Below are 24145 nucleotides of genomic sequence, written 5' to 3'. Positions count from 1 at the left end.
TCATCACTTCCAAGAAGTGCACTTGCATTCTGATAATGCACCAGCCTGCATTGATAATATTCATGTGACAGCAATCAACCGTGGCGTGCTATTGACATGTTATGTTCTATATAGAAGTACTGTGTGGCTATGTCCCGGTACACCTGACAATTTGGGTTAATATAACCATTTATGCAATTATTTCTATGTGATGTCTTAAGTGTTATGATACCTTATTAACTCTACATGTCGACTTCCCTGCGAAAATAGCATTTATTTTTATAAATTTTGTATCTTTTTCACACTATTTTGTAGGGATCTATCATATTGTGATGTATGCAAAATTATTTTTGAATGTATAATGGAGTTGTTTGATTTTCCAAGCCATACCTTGAACCTGATGACAATTTGCATGAGGAAGCGAGCCTGTCAGTCGATAGTCGGCGCCAACAGCCGATCTGTTCTCCCGTCGTCTATTTACATAGCACTTTCTATTTCCAATAGATGGCGCTGCAGCACCCCTTCGTTGTGCAATTGAATATTGAGCAGCTTGTTAAGGAACTTGTATCACCGGAAACGCATAACGAGTAGCGAATTGTCCGATGACAGCCGAGGATAATTCAGTTGGCCAGCCAGTAGTGTTTGAGTTAAATTTATGGACGCTAATTCAGTTCACTTTAGAAATATAACTAGTTCTATCAGTTTAGTCTTACTCTATGAACTCACTAACTAGGAAACGAATAAGATAACCCACATAGAGAAAATGATGTCTACTACACTAGAATATGCTTATACTAAGTAATATAACAGTCGTCATAAGCTCGTTTATGTTCCTGAAATATATCGTTTTTACGACCACTGTCGTACACGGCAATATCAGCGAACTCTGTTAACAAACATCTATTCGCGTAAAGGAAATTGTTACGTATTGGAATTGCTCGCTTAGAGATGCTAAAGCCACGATTACAGTGCAATTGTAAAACATAAAACTGCTGACATGAAATATTGAAAGTGTAGTTTTGATTAAAACAGCGGTTGCTGATGAAAATAAGTTGTTTATTTAATGAACATGAGGTGAAATTTATGTGAAATGCAATTTCATTAAATCTTTGAAACAAGCAACTATGGAGAACTTACACTAATTGAAAATGCCGTTGTTATTGTACATGTGAAAGTATGCTGAATAGTTTTAAGTCTATCTTTTCATTTTAGTTTTGGTTTACTTTTGTTCATAATGAATAATGGATAAATACATTTTTATTTTATATGTTTAATGAAAAATGAAATTCTAATTCTACATTTTATGGAATGCTTTGAGAAGTAAACTTAAAGAAGTATGCTTCCTTGTAGTTGAATATTTAATGTAGTGTGTCAATCGATAGATTTTCCAGATTCGTTCATAGCTGTTATGGTACAAGCTATGGAAGTATTGTTTACATTTCTCGATTTTCCACTCCGTTTCGGTGGATCATAGTTACAGCTCATTTTGTATTCAATTTTATTCTGCTTGCTGGTTCATCGGCTTTCTTGTGTATATCTTGGCAGGCTCTTCTCGCTCATAAATCAAGTCCTAGTGAATATTTAGCACCCGTGGGAGCCTCGCTGGTAACTATTGTATATTTGAATACGGAAGACTGACTTTTACATTCGTTGGGGAAAGGTCTTTCTGTTTCCTGTTATGTACTGAGGTGGACGACATCTATGTTATTATTAGCAAATTTTACAAAAGCAAAGCAAAATGTTTTTTGTCGCTCATATTCTAATACTAGGATTCTGCGTGTCATGAGTATTGCGGACACATATAATGAGAATATAAAAGTCAATATCCAAAACAGATTTCTAAATTTTATATGTTCTTTATTCGGGAATAAGCCTCGTATCTACGATTCTATGGTGATCTGCGTCACGCAGGCCGTGACATCTGGCGTGAGACATTGTGTTGTATGCGGTTTTGGTTCTTATCTTTATTCGACACCAAGATTAGTATATCTTCAAAGAAACTAATAAAACATTAAGCAGTCGGTTAACAAGCCACAAAGGCTATGAAGAAATTATAATTCGTCGATGTCGATATTGATGACGCTTGAGCGTACGTTTGTCTAGTGTCACATGAAGGCAATTTGATTAAATTGCTTCGGGCCGTCTGCTGTACAGGGTGAACACATGTGATTGATATTGATATTTTAACGATAATAAGGGGATTAACAAAAGTGCATGTGGAAATTTTAGTTCTCCCAATTGATTGCCGCTAAAATCAGTTTTTTAGTCCCGTATCATAATTATGAAGACCAATGAAAATTGCTTTAGGATATTTCCTGCAGAGGGTTTGAACACGTGTGATATTGATATTTAAACGATAATAAAAATATAATATGAGATAAGCAAAAATAGAAATGATAATGCAAATATTAATCGCTATGTGAAAATATTTCTCTTATCCGAATTCTTGATAATGTTGGTAATACGTCATTAATAAGTACGTCCTTAGATTAATTGAGATCCGTTTAGGCTTAGTGCTGTATTATGTGCGATTATTTGCAATGTAATCGGTGTAATCTATCATAAGTAATTTGTGCCCGTAGGTATTATAACTCTCTGTCCCTGTAGTTCCGGGACTAGAATAGGGCTACGGTATCCCCTGCCTGTCGTAGGAGGCGACTAAAAGGGGGCTTCCGGGGTTGCGGACGGCAAGAGTGGGAGCTCGAACCGTCCAGCAAGTGACCCCGGGAAGGACGGCGGTATGTGTGGTCGCATACCGTCGTAAACATACATGGTGTGGGAGGAGCGAAAACTGCTCCCCCAGGGTAGAGCCCGTTGGGCATCGCGCTTGGAGGGCTCCGGTTGTGTTCCGTTGGAGATCCCGGAGTTCTCCAACAAGCGTTGAGGACGGCCACCGGGGGGGTTTTAGTGCGGTAAAAATCCCACATAACCCGGCGTTGCTCCCACGTCGTCGGGTACCTTTTGAAGGTTTCCCCCTCGAGAGAAAAAAAAAAAAAAAAAAAAAAAAAGGTATTATAACTCTCAAGTCCGTTCTTAAATATCCTAATCAGTTTTATTCGGTGGTTTAGAGTCCTATATGATAAGTATGTTTGTATCTCTAAGTAATATTTTGGTTAGTATTATAATGATTAATTTTGTTTTATTGGAGCATTTGCAATTTGCCTATGAATTAAAAAATGCAGTAAGTATGTAATTTTTTAATTCATTTTCTAAAATTTAACAACATTTCTCAGCATGATTATAGAGTGCTTTACTTTACTTTAGTTAAATTATTGAAGACATAACACATAATAAAACACGAATAGTAATGTATTATAATATAGTATATAATATAGTATATATGTATATAATATAGTGTATATATGTATATATAATATATATTATATATACACTATATATATAATATAGTGTATATATGTATATAATATAGTATAGTATAATTCTGTCACGCATATTATTAAGATAATGTTATCTAATTGCCGAACGGAGTTTGTTTAATTTGATGCTATATATCGCATGGTATCGCTCGGAACATTTAAAGTGCTAATACATACATATTTATACAAACTGTTCCAACATAATCTTTAGGACTCCGGTTTTATTTGGGGTTGATGAAGTCCATAAACGGTAGCGCTATTATGTGTATTTTTTTGAAAACTTACATCCACCCGACCGTTATCCTTTAAGAGTCCACTGCTGGACATAGACGTCTCATAATCTGCGCCACTCCGACCTTTCTTGAGCCGTCTCATCCAGCGATTAACCGTCGTCTTTAGATCATCAGTCCACTTGATCATCCTATACTCTTTTTGCCCAGACGTGGTCTCCATTCGAGGACATTCCTACCCCATCGGATATTAATGTACATTATTTGTCCTTGATTAACGTTATTTGCAAATTGAACAGCATAACTTCTAATCTTTACGTATATAGCGAACAGCGCGTTCACTGTAGGCAGTTGTTTTCTTCGCAATCGCAACTTTAGCGAAGAAGTTGATGAAAATAAATTCGCGACCTTCTAAATTGAACATTAATTATTTGTTATATTACAAAATGGATATTTGTTTCGCCCTCGCGAACTTTGTACATTAACGGAATATTGCAATTCTATGAACTATTAAGACAATTTTATGTTAATAAAATTTTATTAAAAAGCTTCAAGCTGTATGTAATGTTTGGCGGCAGTCGAAATGCAGCAATAAATCAAATTAATCAACAGCTCGTACAACTCGCTAACTCGGCGAACGCGACGTTCGCTTGTAGGGTTGTACGTCTGTTGTAACTAACTTTAGGATGCATAATGTAACAAGCAAATTGTTGCAAAACCAAGAAATAAGCATTATTTATAATTAATATATTGTTAAAACTGCATAACTTTTCATTTCTATAGTCACTCATTTATTACGTCCTGGCCTGGGTGGGGCCTCAAAGTTTCCTATTTTTTTGGTGATATGTTTTAATTATTATTATAGATCTTTTTGTATATGACTGCTTGCGTATATCTTATAGGTGGAATCCTAGTGGGTATAAAATTTTCAGTATAATAAGATTGTAACGGAAAATATGTACCTACTAATGGTACTAATGGTACCTACTGTTTATTGGTATACAAGGTCATCAGTTTTGAAATATGTTGCAATTGTAACTTGAAATAAATTACCGAATAATTAATTTAATTTCATATCATATCACACTATTATCCTTAATCTAATTTACGATCAACATATTGTTATTGATACTATTATCGATACGTTCAATTTAATGGAATATGCATCCCTAGTGGGGTCACAATTGTGGAGCTATATTGCATTAGGCCGAATTAAGGACACGCGGGGCGTCCGTCCATCCAGTGATTGTCGAGGTCATGCTCACAGTTGTTCCAATGTTCATATGTATGGAAACTATTGTGTCGACCATCTAACGCTTTAAATGTAAAAAATCGATTTAGTTATTTTATAAAATTCGATACTAAAAACCAAAGAAAATATAAATACAATTTAAGGGCCTATCCTCGTAAGTAATCTCGTAGTCTCTAAGACTATTCATTTTTTTTATAATATAGGAGTAGCAGACGAGCATGCAGTCTACCTGATGGTAAGTGGCTATTGTCGTCCATGGACATGCGCAAAGGATTACATATTCCTACCTGAGGTCGGCCACAGATGCGCCGTTACCCTTCAGGGCTAAGCTGGAACGCCTCGGAAAAGTATGTCTCCCTTACCACACTCTTCAAACCAGAACAAAGCAGCGCTCAACACTGTTAGGAGTGTCGCCGGAGTCGAATCGCAAGGGATCTACCACCTTAAACTACTTAGAATTTAATTTTAATTTAATAACAAAAATAGAATTTTGAGAAAAAAAATATGTCCCTATTGGCCCTGAAGAAGTGCTAGTCCCGTCAAAATAAGTTTTGCTATTTACAGGACAGGATAGTCTCGTAAAGGAAGCAGATAGATAAAATTTTTAATAAGGTTGGCCATACCAGAAACGACATGTGCGTTGAGATCATTGACATATAATTAGATAATTAATTGTATCTACTTATATAGTGTTTTTATTTATTATCATAGTACTGAAGTTTTGCTGTTTCTATAACATTAAGAAGCGAATGACCGGATCACAAGTTGACCACTCAACTTTGACGATAAATTGATTTTATAAGAACCGGTCCTGATTTTACGTTAAATCTGAATCAGGTCAGTGACCGATTTAAAACGCAAGTTGGTACAAAATTAAATTTTAAATTGGCACCTGTTATTATTTTGAGAAACCGGTACAGCGTTATTGCTTCTCACGAGCACGTCTCTTTTTCATTATTTTCTAATCTCTGTCTGTCCAAGCTTTTAGTCTTAAGCTTTCGCCGGCGACTCTACGTTTGGCTTTGTTTCAATTTTAATGCAAGGACCTCAATTTATTCTAAAGCTATAAATGTATAAAGATGGTAGGATTGTTTACGCTACATCTATTAGCACTTGTGTAGTGTTTTCATGTTCTTCTTTGAAGGGTATCATAAGGAAGATTCACTTTTCGTTGATTTTTTCTTAGTTGAGTTGAGTTTAGAGTGAACAATTCATACCAGACGGTCTGAAAACGTCTATTACTATTTTTATATGCCACAAATATAAATGTTCAATCTTTATCTCCCAGCGCCTCAATTACTTTTCCTAGAGTAGCTCTACAGACACCCAGACAAAACTTACTTAGTTTTTAGCTCTTGGTATTCGAGCTTAGAAATGGTTATTATAATGAGATTCGCAAATAGAAAATACAATGTAAACAATTTATCTCGTGATTCATGTGAACCTGAAAACCAATCGAAAGTCAAATTTACGTTTTTGTCCTTGAAATATACGTGATGGAACATTTGTGAAGAAATTAAGTGTAAGTTAAAATAACAATGTTATTAGTGCGATCAGAAAACCGATAATAAAAAGCGTTGATAACTTTTTGCAATTTTTAGCGGAACCTTTTCTTAGAAGAGCATTCTGTTTTTTATTGAACTTTTTCAGTCCCCATGTTGTCAATAACCTGAATAATGACCCACGTCTCTTTTTGGATTTGTTTCGTGAATGGAATTACGCAATAATTCATCAGGTGGTTTGTTGTGAACAAATTACTGTTTTTATCGTAATGTTATCGTCGTTTTTCAAACACAATTTGTTCTACTGGCTTGTTTTTAACGTTCATTTAATATCCGTGGGATATTTACGGACGACGAAAATAACTTTTTGCAATCGATTTTATAACGTTCTTTGTATTTATTTTCTTATTTGTTATTACGATAAACGCAAGATAATTTTTATTTAAAGGTTTTTGTTTGAATTAGATATTTGTGTCAATGTTGATATGATTTCAATGTAGAGTTTTCTTTATAAAATATATTTTATTTAGACATATAATTCCAATGCGAGGCTTAATTGTTCTCTCAGAATAAGATTGCTTGGTTTCCATGTGCGTTAGGTGTAGTTTGATAGATTTTCCATATTACGGGCAATTTATCTCTAGGGTGCTAAATTCACATGACTGCCTAATCTATTAATATGAATCGCATATTCAAGACAAACAAAGGTCTCTAATAAGGGCGCCCTACAGGCCCCGTACTGAATTGCGCGATGACCTCCGATACCGTTCTAGTTGAGGTCAGTGCAGTACAAGACCTGAATAGACCCTGAGGGGTCGGAGAAAGTGCATTGTGAGGCGTTAACAAATTGTATTATAGAGGTTAAGAAGCCTCTAATGGTATCTGAGTGAGTATAGAAAGGGATGTGTTGATCAGATAGTAAATTAATAGAGAGTGAATTAGAGAAGTAAAATAGTTATTACGAAGATAGAAGGAAGAGAAAGAGAAAGAAAAACACTTGACTGAGGGAAGTAGAGAATGAGTTAAAGAATGAAAAAGTCAGTGATAGGACAAAGTGATTGACGGCCTAGAATTAGTGTTCGCTTAGGACGCAACGAGATATGAAATTACCTTCGAAGTAAAACGCGTGGGTACGTTTATGACATAATTTATGTTATAACACATTAATTATTAATATATGTTGTGTTCAAAATTTATTGGTAAATATAATCTACTTGATAGTAGCAGTAGGGAGTAGGTGATAGAGATATTAACGTTAAATTCTGTGGTTAACTTCAAGGACACAAAAGGAAATAGTAATCTTTTAAGTTTATACAGCATACACTATTGATGTCAAATGAATTATTTGTATCGATATTAATATGTTTAACTTAAAAAGGTATGTAGTATAACAATATCTATATTAGGTATCGTTTTTCTTTCATTTAAATGGTCTCGCTGATATGTCTAATGATGAAACATAGCTCATTTAAGTTTATCAAGGGTTTGATAAATTTAAAATTAATTTTTACTTTTGATAACAGATGTCCGCTGGCGACCCATTCTTCAGTCGAAACTACTCATTTGTATATCTTACTCCTATCTATCTACGTATATCTGAATTGAATTGCCCTTTAGTTGTAACAAATAGAATTCTATCGTAATATTGACAATGAACATAATATTGGACTCAAGCACAAATGAAGTAATCTCAGCCAACTTCGGCTTCTGAGCTTGAGTACCATAGTTGTCGAGGTTAACTCGAATAGACTGCTAATACAAGAAATACTTAACAGTATAATTGAATATTTTTAGCAGTCCTTGTTACCATTAATAGTCTCTAAAATCAAAGTAAAAATTATCTCCAAATGAGATTCGAGTTTTACTTGAATTCGGCGACATATTATTACCCTTCATTATTAACTTAAGGAATAAGTTTCATCACCTGGTGTAAGTGTATCTTTTTAGCACACCATTTAAGACTGAATTTAACCATGATAACAATATTGATATCGGTTGATACCCATACGAGACAATCAATAAACTCGGAGACATATTATACAGTCAGTCACAGTAGTGCGGTGACTATGCAAAAAATTACCAAGTTCGGGGTCTATTTGATTTCTTTGCCTATGAATTCTCGGCCTAGTGTTAGCTCTCAATCTGAGGGCACTTGATTCAGCATACAAATCCCAATTTGTGGCTCAATCCTCTACTGAATTTTCGTTTTAAGTCTAGATATTGGACGGTTAACTTAGTACCACAGAGCAGACTAGAAGATAAAACAAGTACATATAAATCATTATTTACTTTTTATATAATTTAATCATAATGAAATCATTGTACTACTAAGGATTAAGTTCTAACACCTTAATAGGACTGCAGTACCTTCGATTATAAATACTATGTTATAAATAACTTATTTGGAGCATTTGCTACAATAAAACATGTTTATGTTAATCACAGATACTTAAGATAATATATTTCTTGTTATATGTAGCACACTGTGAGTTAGCGTGACAATTCCATAGTAAATTAGTTAGCTTTGGTTAACAGCGAGAACAGCGTATCGTATTCGGTATTTCGGGCCGCACTGCGCACGCGCACGTAATAAACGGCCGCTATAAAATTGGCATACGGCGCTTAACTTCGTCATTATGTCCGTAAGTTATGCGAAACATGCAACGCATATCTTAATTTAGGTAATTTAGCTTTATATTTATTTGTACCGCACACTTTAAGTTTTAAGGATTCTAAATTATAAAGTTACTACGACTGAAATGGAACAACTCGATAAAGTGAATCCGTCTTCTAAATTCTTTGAATCAGAACACAGTAGGTAACACTAGACAGTTGCTATCAGAGACATGCTATCAGGAAAACATGTGCGCTGATAGTCCGCCGTTGGCGAAGGACAACGAGGTCTACCAAATATTAATAAATGAAGACTCCAAATAGAAAGACATCACATATTCGATATTTAACTGTCTAAATTAATTAACCTTAATTTAGACAGTTAAATATCAAAATGCAAAAAAATCTTTGTTTTATATTTTGATTAGCTCATGTTCAGACATTAGATAAAGATGAATCAAACATCGCTAGTAAAGATTGATCAACGGTGATGCGGACGGTAATAAATTAATTTAAGAAACATTATGATAAGAGTTTCGATCAAGCGTGCCGCGTTATTACGCACACGCAAATTGTTTCCCACAGGCGCTCAATAAATTTCCCTGCGCCTTAATGAAGAAACTCACACCAAGTGCTGTCCTTACTGGCAACATTAGGCTTCATTTCCTAAGGACTATAATCGCGGCACAAGATACCTTCAGCTGAGAACACGCCGGCAGAAGAAACGGCCGCTCCTCTCTTAACTAGCTCGCTTTTTACGTACATTAGCGTCACATATATCATTCTAAGTGCATCAACAAAAAGTTACTTAAGGACCTTCGTAGATAGATTCCTTGGGTTGGTATCCGATGGTATGCGCCCGCTATCGATGCATCATCGCGATATTCCCACGTCCATGTAGGTGGCATCTGGGCATATATAATGTTATAAGTATCTCGTGTTCGCTAGAAGCGAGGGATTAATCTAAGGAAATATATTTTTTGTCACGCAGTCAGCCTCTATTTGGATCGATATGCAGAACTCCGCGACGTGGGAGGGCAGCCGGTGTGAAAAGCCAGACATATTGCTTGCAACTTTAGATAGAGTAAATAAATAAATTGTGATAGATAGTTTTACTTGAGTGGCACAAACATTTTTATACTGGGGTTTTTCAGTCTCGCACGTAAATTTAATCATTTCAAGTTATAATTTGCTTATGAGAAATCATTTATTACGTGAAAATTTTACAATGGTGAAACCGTCATATGGAAATCTCCATGTCCTAAAACTTTCTATAATACTTTTAATTGAAGTGTAACATTCTAAACATGACCAGTGTACTAGGCTAGAGCATAAATCTCTCTCGTTCGCTCTCTAATTTCGAAGAGAGATCTCACTGGGAATGACTTGAGCGAAAATCACAACATCGTAATTACAAGATACTCATACTATTTTAGTGTCAATCTAAAATTTATGTTTCCTTGGCTGTTAAACGTAATCTCCAGACTTCTCATGCGTCTTCATGGTCTAGGTATTAACTGACGTGAATTACTAGTAGGCACTGTGGCTCCGTTCCAATGATAATAATTTATCTGCGAAGATTATCTCTTAGACGCTAGTTGAAAGCAATCTCCATGGAATCTAAGTAATTATCATTTACATGGGGACTGGTCGCCTTAAATGCACCGAAACTGGTCGAGGTTGGTGCTAAATATTGCTTAAGATGCCGATACCATCGCCGCTCGCATCCTGAAACCTTCTACGGTCTCTCATTGTTTGGTTAAAACAGTAAATCGCCTCGTGATTGTTATTGTTTGAAAATGGATGGAGCGCGCGATGCGTTTGTGATGTAAATTTACAATACGAGTAGAACTAACTATGTAATGAAAAGTATCTTTAACCAATAAAATCAGAGTCTAGCAAAACTTTACTGATTCTATAAGTCAGAAATGCATGAAACCGTTGTGTTTTCCCAAGAAGATTGTTATTTGATAATGTTATAATTTTACATTTTGGATCGGATAAGTGTTAATTCGGATAAGATTTAAGTTTAAGCGATGGTTTAGTAATTTGATTGAGGCACTTAAACATCTAGATGAAATACCGCATAAATTAGTAAAACAATTGTACAAATCCCAACAATCATGTCAAATTGGGGACCACAAGGATGTCATAAATCTTGTTGACAATGCTAATTAATATGAGGGGCATTCGGACACAACGCAACAGCTAGTTGACAAGTGATAATAGATGGACAGAATTCAACACAAATTGATAAATTGAACGGATTAGATCGGATCGGACCATTATCTCAGACTTCTAAGAATCAGCATGTTCCGTGCAAGATTGGGTATGACGTTATTTTTATTTGTACCTAAAATAGGATTCTGTGTTAATGGTGTGTTACGCCAATCATAACTCAATCTAAATTCGTAAGGCATATACATACCTAAATCATTAATTCTATCTTAGTCTCAGAAGTGATAAAGGATTTATGATCAATCATCACGTGGATCACGAACTGTGAAGATTACATGTTATACAGCTTGCGCTAAAAGTGACTTTCTATCTGTAATAAAATAAATAAAAGTGTTATAAGATATCGACGCTACTTCGAACTGTCTATCAGTGTAAAAAATTACTCCTTGAACATAATTGATGACAAAACTGTGTCATGTTCTCTTGACTATGAGAAATGTGAGTAATATGACAAGCCTTTAAGCAAAACACCTCTAAAATTAATAACGACTTGTATCTGTCTGTACATGATCTAGTTTCAAATCAAAGCTTTCGTATCACGACAGATGTCAAAAGAATAGTGTCAAAAATAAACAAAATGTTGTAAAAGACTTTTGGCATTCTCTAAATTGACGATCAATATGGTTATGTTAAATCTTAGTAAAGTCATTCATAACCGGCTAAGCCTCGGATTCGATTAATTCGATAATTGATTCGGGGACACAAGTATTGTGATGTTGTTGTTCGAACTGCTTCCATCTACTGCTGAAGTTTTTAAACGTGCTTTTTCACTAATGCCAAATGGTGCAAAAATAACAATAGCAGAACAGGACATAAATCAAAAATCAATCAGTGTCGTGCTTGATCCAAATTTCCATACATCTGCTCCCGACGAAACAGCGAGTGAGCGAACAATTACGGCACACCATTCGGATGGGTCGGAGCCATCAATCTAGTTGCTTCAGCGCGTTTAATGGAGTGTGCAGTTGGTACAGGAGCGGCTGGAAGCGTTGGGCAACACGCACAATGGCCGATGCGTTCCACTCGTCGCGCCCGATAGTCACGCCGCACGCGTCCTGCTAGGATGGTGGAAGTTTTCAATCTACTGGATTAGCAAAGAGTTTAGACATGTTTCAGATGGTTGCAATTGGCTAGATTAACTAAGACTTTGGACCTGGTGAAATTTAAGATTGGCATTTCTTAAGATTTAGAAAAAAATATCAACCTGTACCATTACGTCCGTCAATAATATGACCAACCATTAGTTTGATCTTGCTATGATAAACGCTTAATCTGCAATTTTGATTTTCAAAATTCTGTACTTTGAGTTTTTTTTTTACAAAATCCTTGATTTGGACGGAAGATACGTTTATAGATAGGACACATAAAAATCCTCAAAACATAAATATAATTCTTACTGGCCTATCACCAACATTTATTCAGCAAGAGACTGCATACCAAACACAAATTAATTCAATCGCAGTTCACTCATGCATTGAACCACAAGTCGAAGAGGTGTGTAGAGTTATGCAACAGTGGGCTTAGTAACACTGGTAGCGGCTAATAACACTTAATAGATAATTTCATTGAAAGCATGGCATTCGGTATTCGTTAATTTATACGTTGCCAAATTTTCGCGCAACGAAAAATAGTTGGTCGTATATCAAGCGAGGAATTAGATGTTACGTTATTGATTACTTACTTAAGGATATAATTATATGCTTGCTTTATGTAGATAGAGTTATTAACGAACGGTTTCATTAAACAAGTGATTATGAAAATTGTATGTAACACATATGAGCTTACAGAAACGTGAATATTGTATATACTGAAGAGTGGCCCAACTAGGTATCTACTGTCACGTGATTACGAAAATATACATGTGGTTGGTGCTCTGCTTACAATGCATGAACATTTAACAATTAAAAGATGATCTTATTAATTAATTGAAAAGTAAATTTTCTAAGTTTAAATTGTATGACTTCCAATTCTTAGTGTCTTAAGCATTTTAAATAATAATGCAAAATATAGTAAAATTTCAACTTCAATTTCCCAATGTCTAGTTCTCAAGAATCCTCTCCTTTGTTTCAGCTGGTGGTGAACTTGGCGATAGTGGTGTACCATGCCCTGGACTATACGCACGGCGATGATGAGGAGCGACTCATCTCACCAGACCTCGAGGGACTCATCACCGAGATGACAGCGGGCAACATTGCTGGTGAGTTTTAAAAAGAGAAAAAAAAAAAAAATTTAGTGTTATCATAATTTTTGCGCAATCTCCTTTTGTGGTAAACGAATGGATTTTTTTGATGTATTTAGTAGGCCTGAGCACCAAACTAAAATAGAAGAAGACCAACGATATCTATTCCTGAACTAAACTTACTTGGCCAAGACCTTTACTTAAATCACATACATTTCTTTTAACTTTGAGTTTCCAGAGTAAAAAATTAAGAACGTTGAAGGGAGCAACATCGGAAAGCACGTAGTTCCAATAGTTTCAAGTAGGTAAATAGATATAACACGGCTTAGTGGTCACGCGAACCAAATAATTGGGCACTCTAGAGGCACCTACGGAAAAAGTCCAATTTCGGTTTCTCTGAACTTTCCCCCGTGACCTTTTTGCTTCGTCACGTTGCCAGTCACGATATCCTTTATCTAACCACAGCTTCGGTCGGGTTTATTTTTGCGACTGCCTTTAGGCTTGTCTCTATCTTGCTTGTGGCGTTTTATGTTTTAAATTGTAATAAAAACCGTGGAAAAGTGTGCCTGATGGATGAACTGATCCATCGAAGTTTAAATGTTTTAATATTCTTTATTCCTATTGCATTGAAACTACCTTGCGTATACATTATTTATCAGGCTCTATAATTATTACATAACTTACATAAAAAAAAAAGATTTTAAGGAAATTTAGAGCATTTAGGATTTAGGATATATTTAGGATATTAGCCACAATATCCTGGCGTGAAAAATAGCACTAAAAATAAAAGTTCCATGGACTCTATTGGCTAGTAAATTGATTTTGAATGCAAAAAGGCCATCGATTTCTATCCTTCGGAGCGTGTCGTATTTTGTAAATAAACATTTATGAGCCGCACAATGGCGGTAATTGGATTCTTCGATTTTGTATCTCCCATGCTGTGATTTCGATAGGAAGACGAAGACGTGCAAACACGTTTTGGATAAGCGTTGCCTTTTATAGTTTCCCGTTAGGCATCAATCGTAGCCGATGTGAATTTGGTTCGATGATCATGGCTTGACCGTCGACCATCGACCTCGACGTTACTGTGAACTTTGCAAGATATGTACTTATCCGATCTCTATTTTAGATTGATTCTGAATTTTGGGTTAGGTATGTTCACGAGTTATGTAAGTTATTAATTTACTTTTTAAATTGTTTCATTATTTCATACGTCAGGAAGCATGATGATACGTTCCATATCTTCCCCAGTCTTGAAGAAAGACAGTCATAACCCCAAAGGGAGAAAAAAGGTTAGGAACAAAATGGTTAACCTGCTAAGCCAATTAAAGTTTGTAATATTACATTTCCTAAATCGCGAATAAAGAGCAAACAAAAATACAAGTTAATAAAATTCTAGACGACCACACACCTATGTTTATTTATAGGGTATTCAAGGATCAATTGAATCGTCCAGTTTTCGAACTTGCAGTATGTTTCTCCAAGTCTTTTTGTTAAAAGTCGTGCATTTATCGGCGATGCTTAAAAATAGAGATAATGTACGAGTGTCAGCCATGAAATCAATCTCATTGGTTTCTTTTGTTTTTAGTGTTATTTCATGCCGACAAAGAACGAGAATGTTTATAGGTTTAATGAGGGCCTCACTTTAGCTCCCGTCCGCCATTCGAACGTGACTTCGTATAACTTCTTGTATACAATGTGAGCTAGCGAAGGCTACTTAGGGTTTGTCTAGACAGCCCCCTCGACAATGTTTATAAACGATCTCTTTGTACCAAGACCCTAGTGGTCGGTGAAGTCAAGTAGCTGAAGCTTGCAAAAGTTGAGGGTTTTAGGTCCGTGTAGTCAAGTAGGTGAGGTGGTTAGTGCGTGCTAAACTGTGCAGTCGTTTTTGAATAAAATGCTCTATTCACCCTTTTACCCGACTACAGAGTAATGTGTTTTTAGCTTATATATGTATATATTATTCCTTCGCATGTCCTGAATGGAAACCGGCTTGACGGATTTTAACAAATTCAATGTCGTTAGATTCGTCTAAATTGTGGGCGTGAAATAGGTATGAATATTTTTAAGTAGTCGCGTTTTTGTTTTTCACAATAATTACTAGTTTCTCCGTAATTGCATGTGTTTTAGCCCCCTGTTTAAGATTTCCACGTCTTTGAAAAAAACATCTTAAACATGTTCTTTGTTTACAAACATTGAAATAAATTACTTTTCTTCTCATTTATGAGTAACCGTGCGAATCAACGTCATCAACGTACTAGAGAGCGTGGGAGTTAAAAACTCTCAAATGCCTTCTGTATGTTGAATGTGTTGGAAACTGAACTTATTTTTAAACTATAAATACCCAAAGAGCTTCGTTAACATAGTTTTTAATTAGATCAGTTGCAATGGTGGTAAAATTTAACCGATTGTAACTTTGCGGTATCACGAACAAGAGATCTTCAGTTGTAATTATGTAATACAACTATACCACTTTAAGCAAAATTGTAGTGTTATAGACGTCAGCCTACACAATATCTCTGCAATATTTTTCTTACGTTGTATTATTTTTCATGTTTGCAACTTTTGGAAAATTTATTGTTTACATTCGCTTCCAGTTTCCTTAAAACAATTACGAGGTACAGTGATATGATCTTGGCTTTAGATGAAGATATTCACGTTTTTCTGACATATATGCTACTGTACTGTTCGCAAAAAAACCTGTGCAGTTGTTAGTTGTTACGTGTTCACGAACTGTTATTCCGTGGGAGTTTCTGTCTCGTTCATTATGTTCGGATGATGTCTCATGTGATCGCGGTTGTGGATCTTCTGTAATTGTTGAGTTACGGTTCCGAACCCGTTCTGGGTTAATTGCGGTCTTGTTTGTATTCTTAATGCATGTATGTGGATTGTGCGCAATTAGAATAACGAGCGATGCTACCGTGTACTATTGTTGGTTTGGTTTTTTTAGCGTTATTGTGTTTTAATGCAATGTCAACGGTTTCTAGGTTAGTTTCGTGTGTACCAAAGGGCGTCTTTTGGAAGTTATGTGTTACAGTATCAAAGGAGTTTGTACAGATGCACTTGTAGCTTTGAAGAAGAGCTATTTTTCCTTACTATATTCAGAGCCCCACTTGATAGTCTAACAATTTAATTGTTAGGAGGACCGAATAGTAATCAAAATTAATTTGGATATTGCTTCTAAATACTCATGTCATGTGACAAGATGATGGATTGTTTTAATAACATTTATGATAGATATTGCTCAGCACAAATTCTTTGGTATAACGTCGTTTAAAAGTACGCAGATTGACATATTAATAGCGCAGTTTAGACATCTAAATGGATCAGGTATGATCCATTAAGATGTCTAAGCACTTAGAGTCAACGTGACATTGGATCGTGAGCTGAGATTGATTTTCTTAACCTGTTTCGTTGTTGATTCCAGTTGATATTTGCTTCCATTCATGATATAAATAGTTCATAATGATATCGATGTAGCGATTGTAACAACTTGCAGTTTGAAAAGTGGTAGAGCCAGTATGGCTTGAACACCTACCTACCTCTCCTCTATATATCTCCCGTATCACCATACCATACATATTTTGAAGGTGGTAGAACCCTTTGTGGTTCGACTCCGACGACACCACCGCCACACCTATTTCTGCCTAATAACAGCAGTGTTAGGCGCTTCTGTGTTCCGTTTTGTGTGGGTGTGGTAAGGGAGACATACTTTTCCGAGCCGTTCCAGCTTAGTCCTCAGGGGTACCATCTGTGGCCGACCTCAGGTAGGAATATGTGGATTACATCTGGGGTTGATTACAGATGTCCATGGGCGGCAGTAGCCACTTACCATCAGGTTGACTGCATGCTCGTCTGCTACTCCGATATTATTAAATAAAATCTAGCGTGAAACGGTTCGGTTTTCTGGTGAAAGGGCGTTGATGCCGGCTGATTTATATCGGATGCCATCACCTTAGGAGCAATTTATGCTACCCTTAGGAGTGCAAAAGCGTAAACGCAAAAGCGTTTTGTTTATTGTATATTGCTTGGTTATTCATGAAAATAAAAGCTGAAACGAAACCTGAAGTGAAACGAAGTGCTTAAACTTATGTTTTAAAGCAAAAGAAGTAGTGCAGTAGTGCAGTCGCAATATATTTCTCACTTCTCAAATCTAAACAATTTCACCCGTCTAAAACTGAACGCGATGCGGAATTGAAGATGTTATCAGTGGCGTGGTATTGTCTATCGGAATCAGATAAACAGCCAAAATTGAATGACCTCGAACACGTCGGATATCATCGATCGTCTGTCTTCAGATCGATAATGATAGTGTCAACGGCCGATTTACGAGAGCACAATGGATCGTTACCCGACAACCATTGTGAGGCGGGCTAGTACACCTGTCCAGCGTGGCCGATTGACCTTTTTTTTTTTATAATATAAGAGTAGCAGACGAGCATGCAGTCCACCTGATGGTAAGTGGCTTCTGCCGCCCATGGACATCTGTAATCAACCCCAGATAGGATTAGATATTCCTACCTGAGGTCGGCCACAGATGCGCCGCTACCCCTGAGGACTAAGCTGGAACGCCTCGGAAAAGTCTGTCTCCCTTACCACACCCTTCAAACCGGAACACAGCAGTGCTTAACACTGCCGTTATTAGGTAGAAATAGGTGTGCCGGTGGTGCCGCCGGAGTCGAACCACAAAGGGTTCTACCACCTTCAATATCTGTATCCGAGTCTGCACAATGGTCGACACAAATGTACCTTCGAGAATACGAGTACAAACAACATAGTTTCAATTCGAGGACGTTGTACGCACAGTTGCAATTTTAATCAATGGAACAATCGGGATCAGAAGCGTCGGTAATTTGTGAAGGGTTTCTGAGAAATGGAATTCTTGTTCCTGCTGACACACAGCACTATCTAAGCATCTAATAGTATGTTTGTACGTTAAGATTTATTATATTCTGGCTGCCTTGTACACGTGCAAACATAAACGCAAACAATCAAACTCAGGTCATTCATGTCAATTCATGATTTAAATATTAGGAAAACCGAAAAGTAATCAAAATGAAGTTAAGTTCGTAAGACCGGTACGATTAGTACTACGCCATACGGAACATCATAAGTATGGTAAGTCGTTATAAAAAAATAATTTCCAGAATTATTATTTTTTATTCAAACTTATACAACACACACACACCTATTTCTACCTAATAACAGCAGTGTTAGGCGCTCCTGTGTTCCGGCTTAGTCCTCAGGGGTAGCGGCGCATCTGTGGCCGACCTCAGGTAGGAATATCTAAACCTATCTAGGGTTGATTACAGATGTCCATGGGCGGCAGTAGCCACTTACCATCAGGTGGACTGTATGCTCGTCTGCTATTCTTATATTATAAAAACAAAAAACACTCATTTTAGTATACGATCAACAATGTAGCGGGAGTCGGAAGCTGCAATATCCGAATGACAACGAATAACCGTCGTGTGCCAGTTGTCAACTCATTCATGTTTGCCTGTCGGCCGCGGACAGGTGACCCGCATCTGCATTTCGTTTGACCGAATACTGAAGAGTTTAATACATTAAACTATTGATTGTTGACCATCCCAAAAATTTACTGATGTATAATCTGCGTTCTAGAAGCGCGATCCACCACGCGTACTCCAATACGCACCAGATTGCCCTCAATTATGTGGAGAGAGTAGGACCCAATAATGGGACTTAAAACGCTTTATAAAAAAGCAGTATTAAAATACAGTCAGTCTGTTTCTTTATAAAAATATAATATTATTTAAAAATAAAAAAATATAATATAATTTCGACTTAGATAACTATGTAATAGAGCTTTTTCAAAGTATGTACAATTTGTGTTTAATTTTAATAGATGTATAAAACTTCGTAATGTTGAGTTTAAACGAAAATACAACTTCGATCATTATAGGAGATTAAAATAGCTCATGTTTGACCTTACCTGGAACGGCCTGTATATTGAATATATTAGGTAGTATTAAGGGAACGCTAATCGATATTTTTGATTAGCTATATCGATACTTAAATGGCGATCGTAACTTTATGATCGACGGGACCCTTGGGCGTCATAAGCTCCGTATTAGGTTTATATAGAGATCTCCGGCTTTAATATGTTTCGTGAACTTTGACTAAAATTGTTAGCTATTAGTCAGTTTTTATAACATAGCTTACGTTAAATAGTTTGGTCATCAAAGTCTTTAAAAACATCTAACGGTGTATAAAAAGTAATTTGCAAATACATTCGCAAAAATGCTGAAGTTTTGTTTTTGTTCCACTTTAAATGAAGATACTCTGTTGCTCGGAAATTATAGGGGATCGCTGACAGGTGTGTGGCAAAAATTTTGATTATCACGAAACAACGAGAAAATCGTAACGGTGCGGTTTCCGTTCGCCGTCATTATAACGCAATAAATTCGCTCCGGCCAGCCGCCTCTAAGAGCGTTTGTCCATCACCGCCTTAACCGGACCGTCACCGAGAAAGAGATTATTCCGGGCCAACTCTAATATGAAGTGACGGCGATCATTTGTCCATCGCGACCGAAATTGCAGGATTAATTTGTTTCATAAAATTACCCCATTCAGCCAACAAAAAATAAAAATAAATAAAATAACTGTTTACGAGTAAATACGAATATCCAAAATAACAAAAATATTATACTTAATAAAAAATACTTATAGAATGACTACAATTGATGATAGACAATTGCGACGGCAGTATGTGGACAAGTTAAACGTGTTTTACCGTCCGGGTTACGTCCGGGTACCGGTCTAGCGGTCACGCCGATCTACTGTACTCGTACTGTACCGGGATGACGGTACTCGGGTGACGGGCGTGCGGTGGACACGAGGCTATTGTAAATGTATGTAATGCTACTTCGGCGCCGTCATCTTGTTCTCGATGACGGTCCGGTGACGGCGGCGGTGGACAAACGCCCTAAGGCGGAAGCCGTACGTTGTCGAAGATTACAACTCGATTATGAATCGAGACGTCGCGTCGTCAGGCGCACGCGGAAGACGGGTGCAAGAAGGTGCGTGCGCGTTATCATGACACACACGTAGCTAGCCGATGAATGGACCCTTTTTCTAATATCCTTAATGGTTCATTATTGACCATTGACTTTGATTTTATAACGGACAGTCCTGCTAAAAACTGTTCACGTTCACCCATTAAGATTTAAATCGTGAAATTGAGTTTAAATTGTCCGTACAAATATCAGTGTTTAGTAGTGATCTATTGGGCGTACGTCTCTCCTAAATAACTGCGTTTTAGTGGCCTTAGTAGTATAATTTCACAGTTTTCATACCTAAGTCGCCTACGAGGAACGAGAGATATCTTATTCTGCGCGACTTTAACAGCCTTACATACACCACGAAAATAATACAGTAAAGTTTATGTGACACTGTACAGGAGGACTTATGTTACCTACCATTTCAATACACGAGTATGTTGCAACATTGTAGATATCTGAGGCGAAGGCAAACAATACCCGTTATAACTTGAGCGAGATCACATAGATTTCCATATCCATAACACGATTATGAATGGATCCGCCGGTACCCGAGGCTGAGGAAAAGCAGAAAATGCGACAAGTTGGTTCAGATTGAGCTGCCGTGAGAGTTAGAAAGGATGGTGAAATGCAAGCGGAACGGATTGTCTCATTTCATTGTGAGTCAGGAACAGTGGCTCTTCACAACGGTGGCGAACGATTACGACACGATTTACGTCAGGTCTAACAATAATTCTATGATTGTTTAGGCTAAAGATTACGATGGTGTACGAAGAAAATCTATTGCTCTGGATGTTACTTTTAAACGTTTATTTAATTATTTGTTTGTATGTTAAGGACAACTTCCGTAGCGTAACGATCGCAGCTAGACTGATATCAAAATGATGAACTAAGATTTATTTTCTTGGTTTGGGTATTTATGTATTCGTCTTTATGTATGTTCACAGCACAGCATCCTAAATTGGGATAATACCTGTGTCATACACAGGAATTATCCCAGTATAGGGAAATAAGTTTACAAAATATTATGCGCTGAAAATGATGATTTGATTTGACTAATAGCGTTCTTTGTAGAGAATATACCAAAATAGTCGCTTAGTTAATTAATTAAAATCTATATCGTCACTTTAAGATTACAATTTATTGCAATAAAGCTTATTAAAAAAAAAAGATACCGGCCGAATTGAAAACCACCTCCTTTTTGAAGTCGGTTAAAAATTGGCTACGATTATGAGTCCCTTACATAAAGTCGTCAGGTAAACTTTATAAGTTGGTGTCGTGATCGTAAACAGCAAACAGTGATACACTGTGTGAGGCGCCAACGTCGGGGCAAGGGTTAAGCTAAACGAGACCTAAAGTATCGCCCTGACAAGCACCTCGCCCGCCGACGGTTATGGAAAGTGAAAATTAACGTTTGTACTGCGAAGGCGCCATTAGTTTCGTACCGATCCTAGATAAGTTGCTTAATTGATATCGGACTTATATAATCAACTTAGGTGCCGTGTTATACGATAGTTGACTTTACCGTTATAACTTGTCGCTGTTTAAAGCCGTTGCGTTAAAAGATAATCGATTGGATGTCAGTTAAGACTTTAGCTTGTTGTTTAATTGTATATTTTGAATTGACTTAAAAAGTTTACACTATTGAAATAGGTCAATTTTGTAAAAAATCTTTTCGTCTAATAAAATGCTTGGTTTATCTACTTCGACGATTACGACCCCGAATCTTATCTTACACTCGACGGCTATCATTACATTGAATATTTATTACTTCACGAACTTTGCCAGGCGTGTGACTTGTAAGGTTCCCAAGTGACCCGTGCCGATCTAAAATTAACGAATGTACCACAATGCAAAATAGCCGGAAATCGCACGGGCGGCCCGGAATGCGATGGGTGTATGTAAATAAAGGCATTCTCTCGCCATTGTGCCGTTTCAGCACCAACGGTACCCGTACACTTGCTGATTAGTGGTTAGTACTTAGGTTTCGCAAGTATTTCTTCCGCTACTAGTAAGCAGACCCAATAAAATGAACCTGTCTTCGAAACCACATAATTTGGTACGCCTCGGGTAAGTAGATATCCTCTACCATTACCCTTAAAACACAGAACACTGTTAATATTAGGCAGGTAAGTATGATGGAGTCAAACTACGAGTACAAAAGGTTCTACCATATTTTTATTTCAGTTTTTTTTACGTTTTAAACAGTCTTATTAAGATTATATTGCTCACTTCTACAAGGTATGCCATAACACTGGGTTCAATGCTGTTATCAAGCTCTTTCTACCTTTCCATTGCGTTTTCCATTGCGCTAGTGATTTTTGTTCATGTAATCGAATCGAAACTTTCAGCGCAGTCGGAAAACAAGTTCTACTTATGTATAGAGTCCAAGCAGCTTTTAGATAGTCAAGACTGCTTTGCGATTTATTCCACAACTCTGAACAAAAGCGAACAATGCTTGCAATGATTGAAAAAAAAATGGAATTTTATTTTTCTATGATCTTAGTAAATATCTCTAGCAATGGAATCTGCATACGCATTGTATTCTCGTGACCAAATGCCCCAGTCCCCGCGTTGTGTCGGTCCCCGATACCTCAGCGGTAACCGCAAACACGAACCGCTCACAAGGCCGCCGAGACGGATGGAAAAAACGAGAAAGTAACCATCTTTATGACTGCTTTTATATGCAGATCTAAAGTTATCTCCACGATTCTCCCACGGGCCTTACGAGCGAACGTACTTTTGTAGGAAAAATGTTCAGCTGTCGTGAACAATCGTATACACATTTGTACCGCTCGTCTTGTGGTTTTGTTTTAGCTTATTCTATTGATGCTTGTTGTGGTATTTCTTTTGAATCAATTCAATTGCAAGTGGAGGCAGTAAATTATACTAAAAAAAATAAAAATATACAGTTTACAACGATAAAACTGTAGCGCGGAGGTAGCGGGCACACTGCTGGTTTAAGTCCCAAAATAATAGTGTTTCTAGTAATATAATGACAAAGATTTGTTTTATTAGCTGTTGCTATTGAAGTTTTAATTGAATTGTGAAAAATTTTAGCGCTTTATTTTATCTATGAAATATCACGTCTACACGACTCTGTATGTATCTCTTAACTTTGGCTATTCAAATGTTTGAGACATTACGAAAAGTCTCTGTAAAAAGCAAATATTCAAAATTTCCTTTTATCGCCTAAAAATGTAACGTGTAATTTTAACGAATTCTCCGTATGAATTCTCCTGATTGATGTAAATGTGTGGTACGGTCGGTTTACTTTACGTCCTGTGTGAATTTTTCGAGCGTGTTTATCTTAACGAGACGGCGTTTCGGTGATTTCGCGGCGATTCTGCACGGCCCGTTAACTTGCGTTTATTATATGATAGTCTTTTGTATTACGGAATTTACGATTAAATCTCCTACTATAACTTTGTGTTGGTATTTTATTGCTTGGTTTACTCATTACGACATAAACAGATGTTGAAAAATGAATAAAACTCATTGTAATCGGGTGATAAAATTTATTGTGTTTATAATTTATACCGCAATTCGTGAAAGTATTACGACATTGGACTGTAAAGAATGTTTCTGGTACTAGAAATAAAGTTGAAATATTCATGAAATTATATTTGGCGATTGCGTCTAGACTACATCATGTTTTAGCGACTAGCTTAGTTCGATTGCGGTTTTAGCGACTGTAATAATGCTGTTTTTCGCGTTCAGCAGCTGCAACGCGCGTCCAAAAGTAGTACCGAC

General features: G+C 36.7%; 1 protein-coding gene across 3 annotated transcripts in view; it reads left to right on the top strand.

Moving 5' to 3' along the window:
* Positions 1-24145, top strand: part of spir (spire type actin nucleation factor) — a 179731-nt gene that overhangs the window by 78935 nt on the left and 76651 nt on the right. For all 3 annotated transcript variants that reach the window (XM_073081023.1, XM_073081022.1, XM_073081021.1), the window contains exon 3: positions 13262-13388. In XM_073081023.1, the coding sequence (XP_072937124.1) occupies positions 13262-13388 (127 nt within the window). The remainder of the gene's footprint in view (positions 1-13261; positions 13389-24145) is intronic.

The sequence above is a fragment of the Epargyreus clarus genome, unplaced genomic scaffold, assembly GCF_041222505.1.
Source record: "Epargyreus clarus isolate Ecla_fem2 unplaced genomic scaffold, WU_Ecla_fem_2.2 ptg000015l, whole genome shotgun sequence".
NCBI lineage: Eukaryota > Metazoa > Arthropoda > Insecta > Lepidoptera > Hesperiidae > Epargyreus > Epargyreus clarus.
The sequence above is the reverse complement of the archived record's forward strand: the minus strand, read 5'-3'. Positions and strand labels throughout refer to the sequence as shown.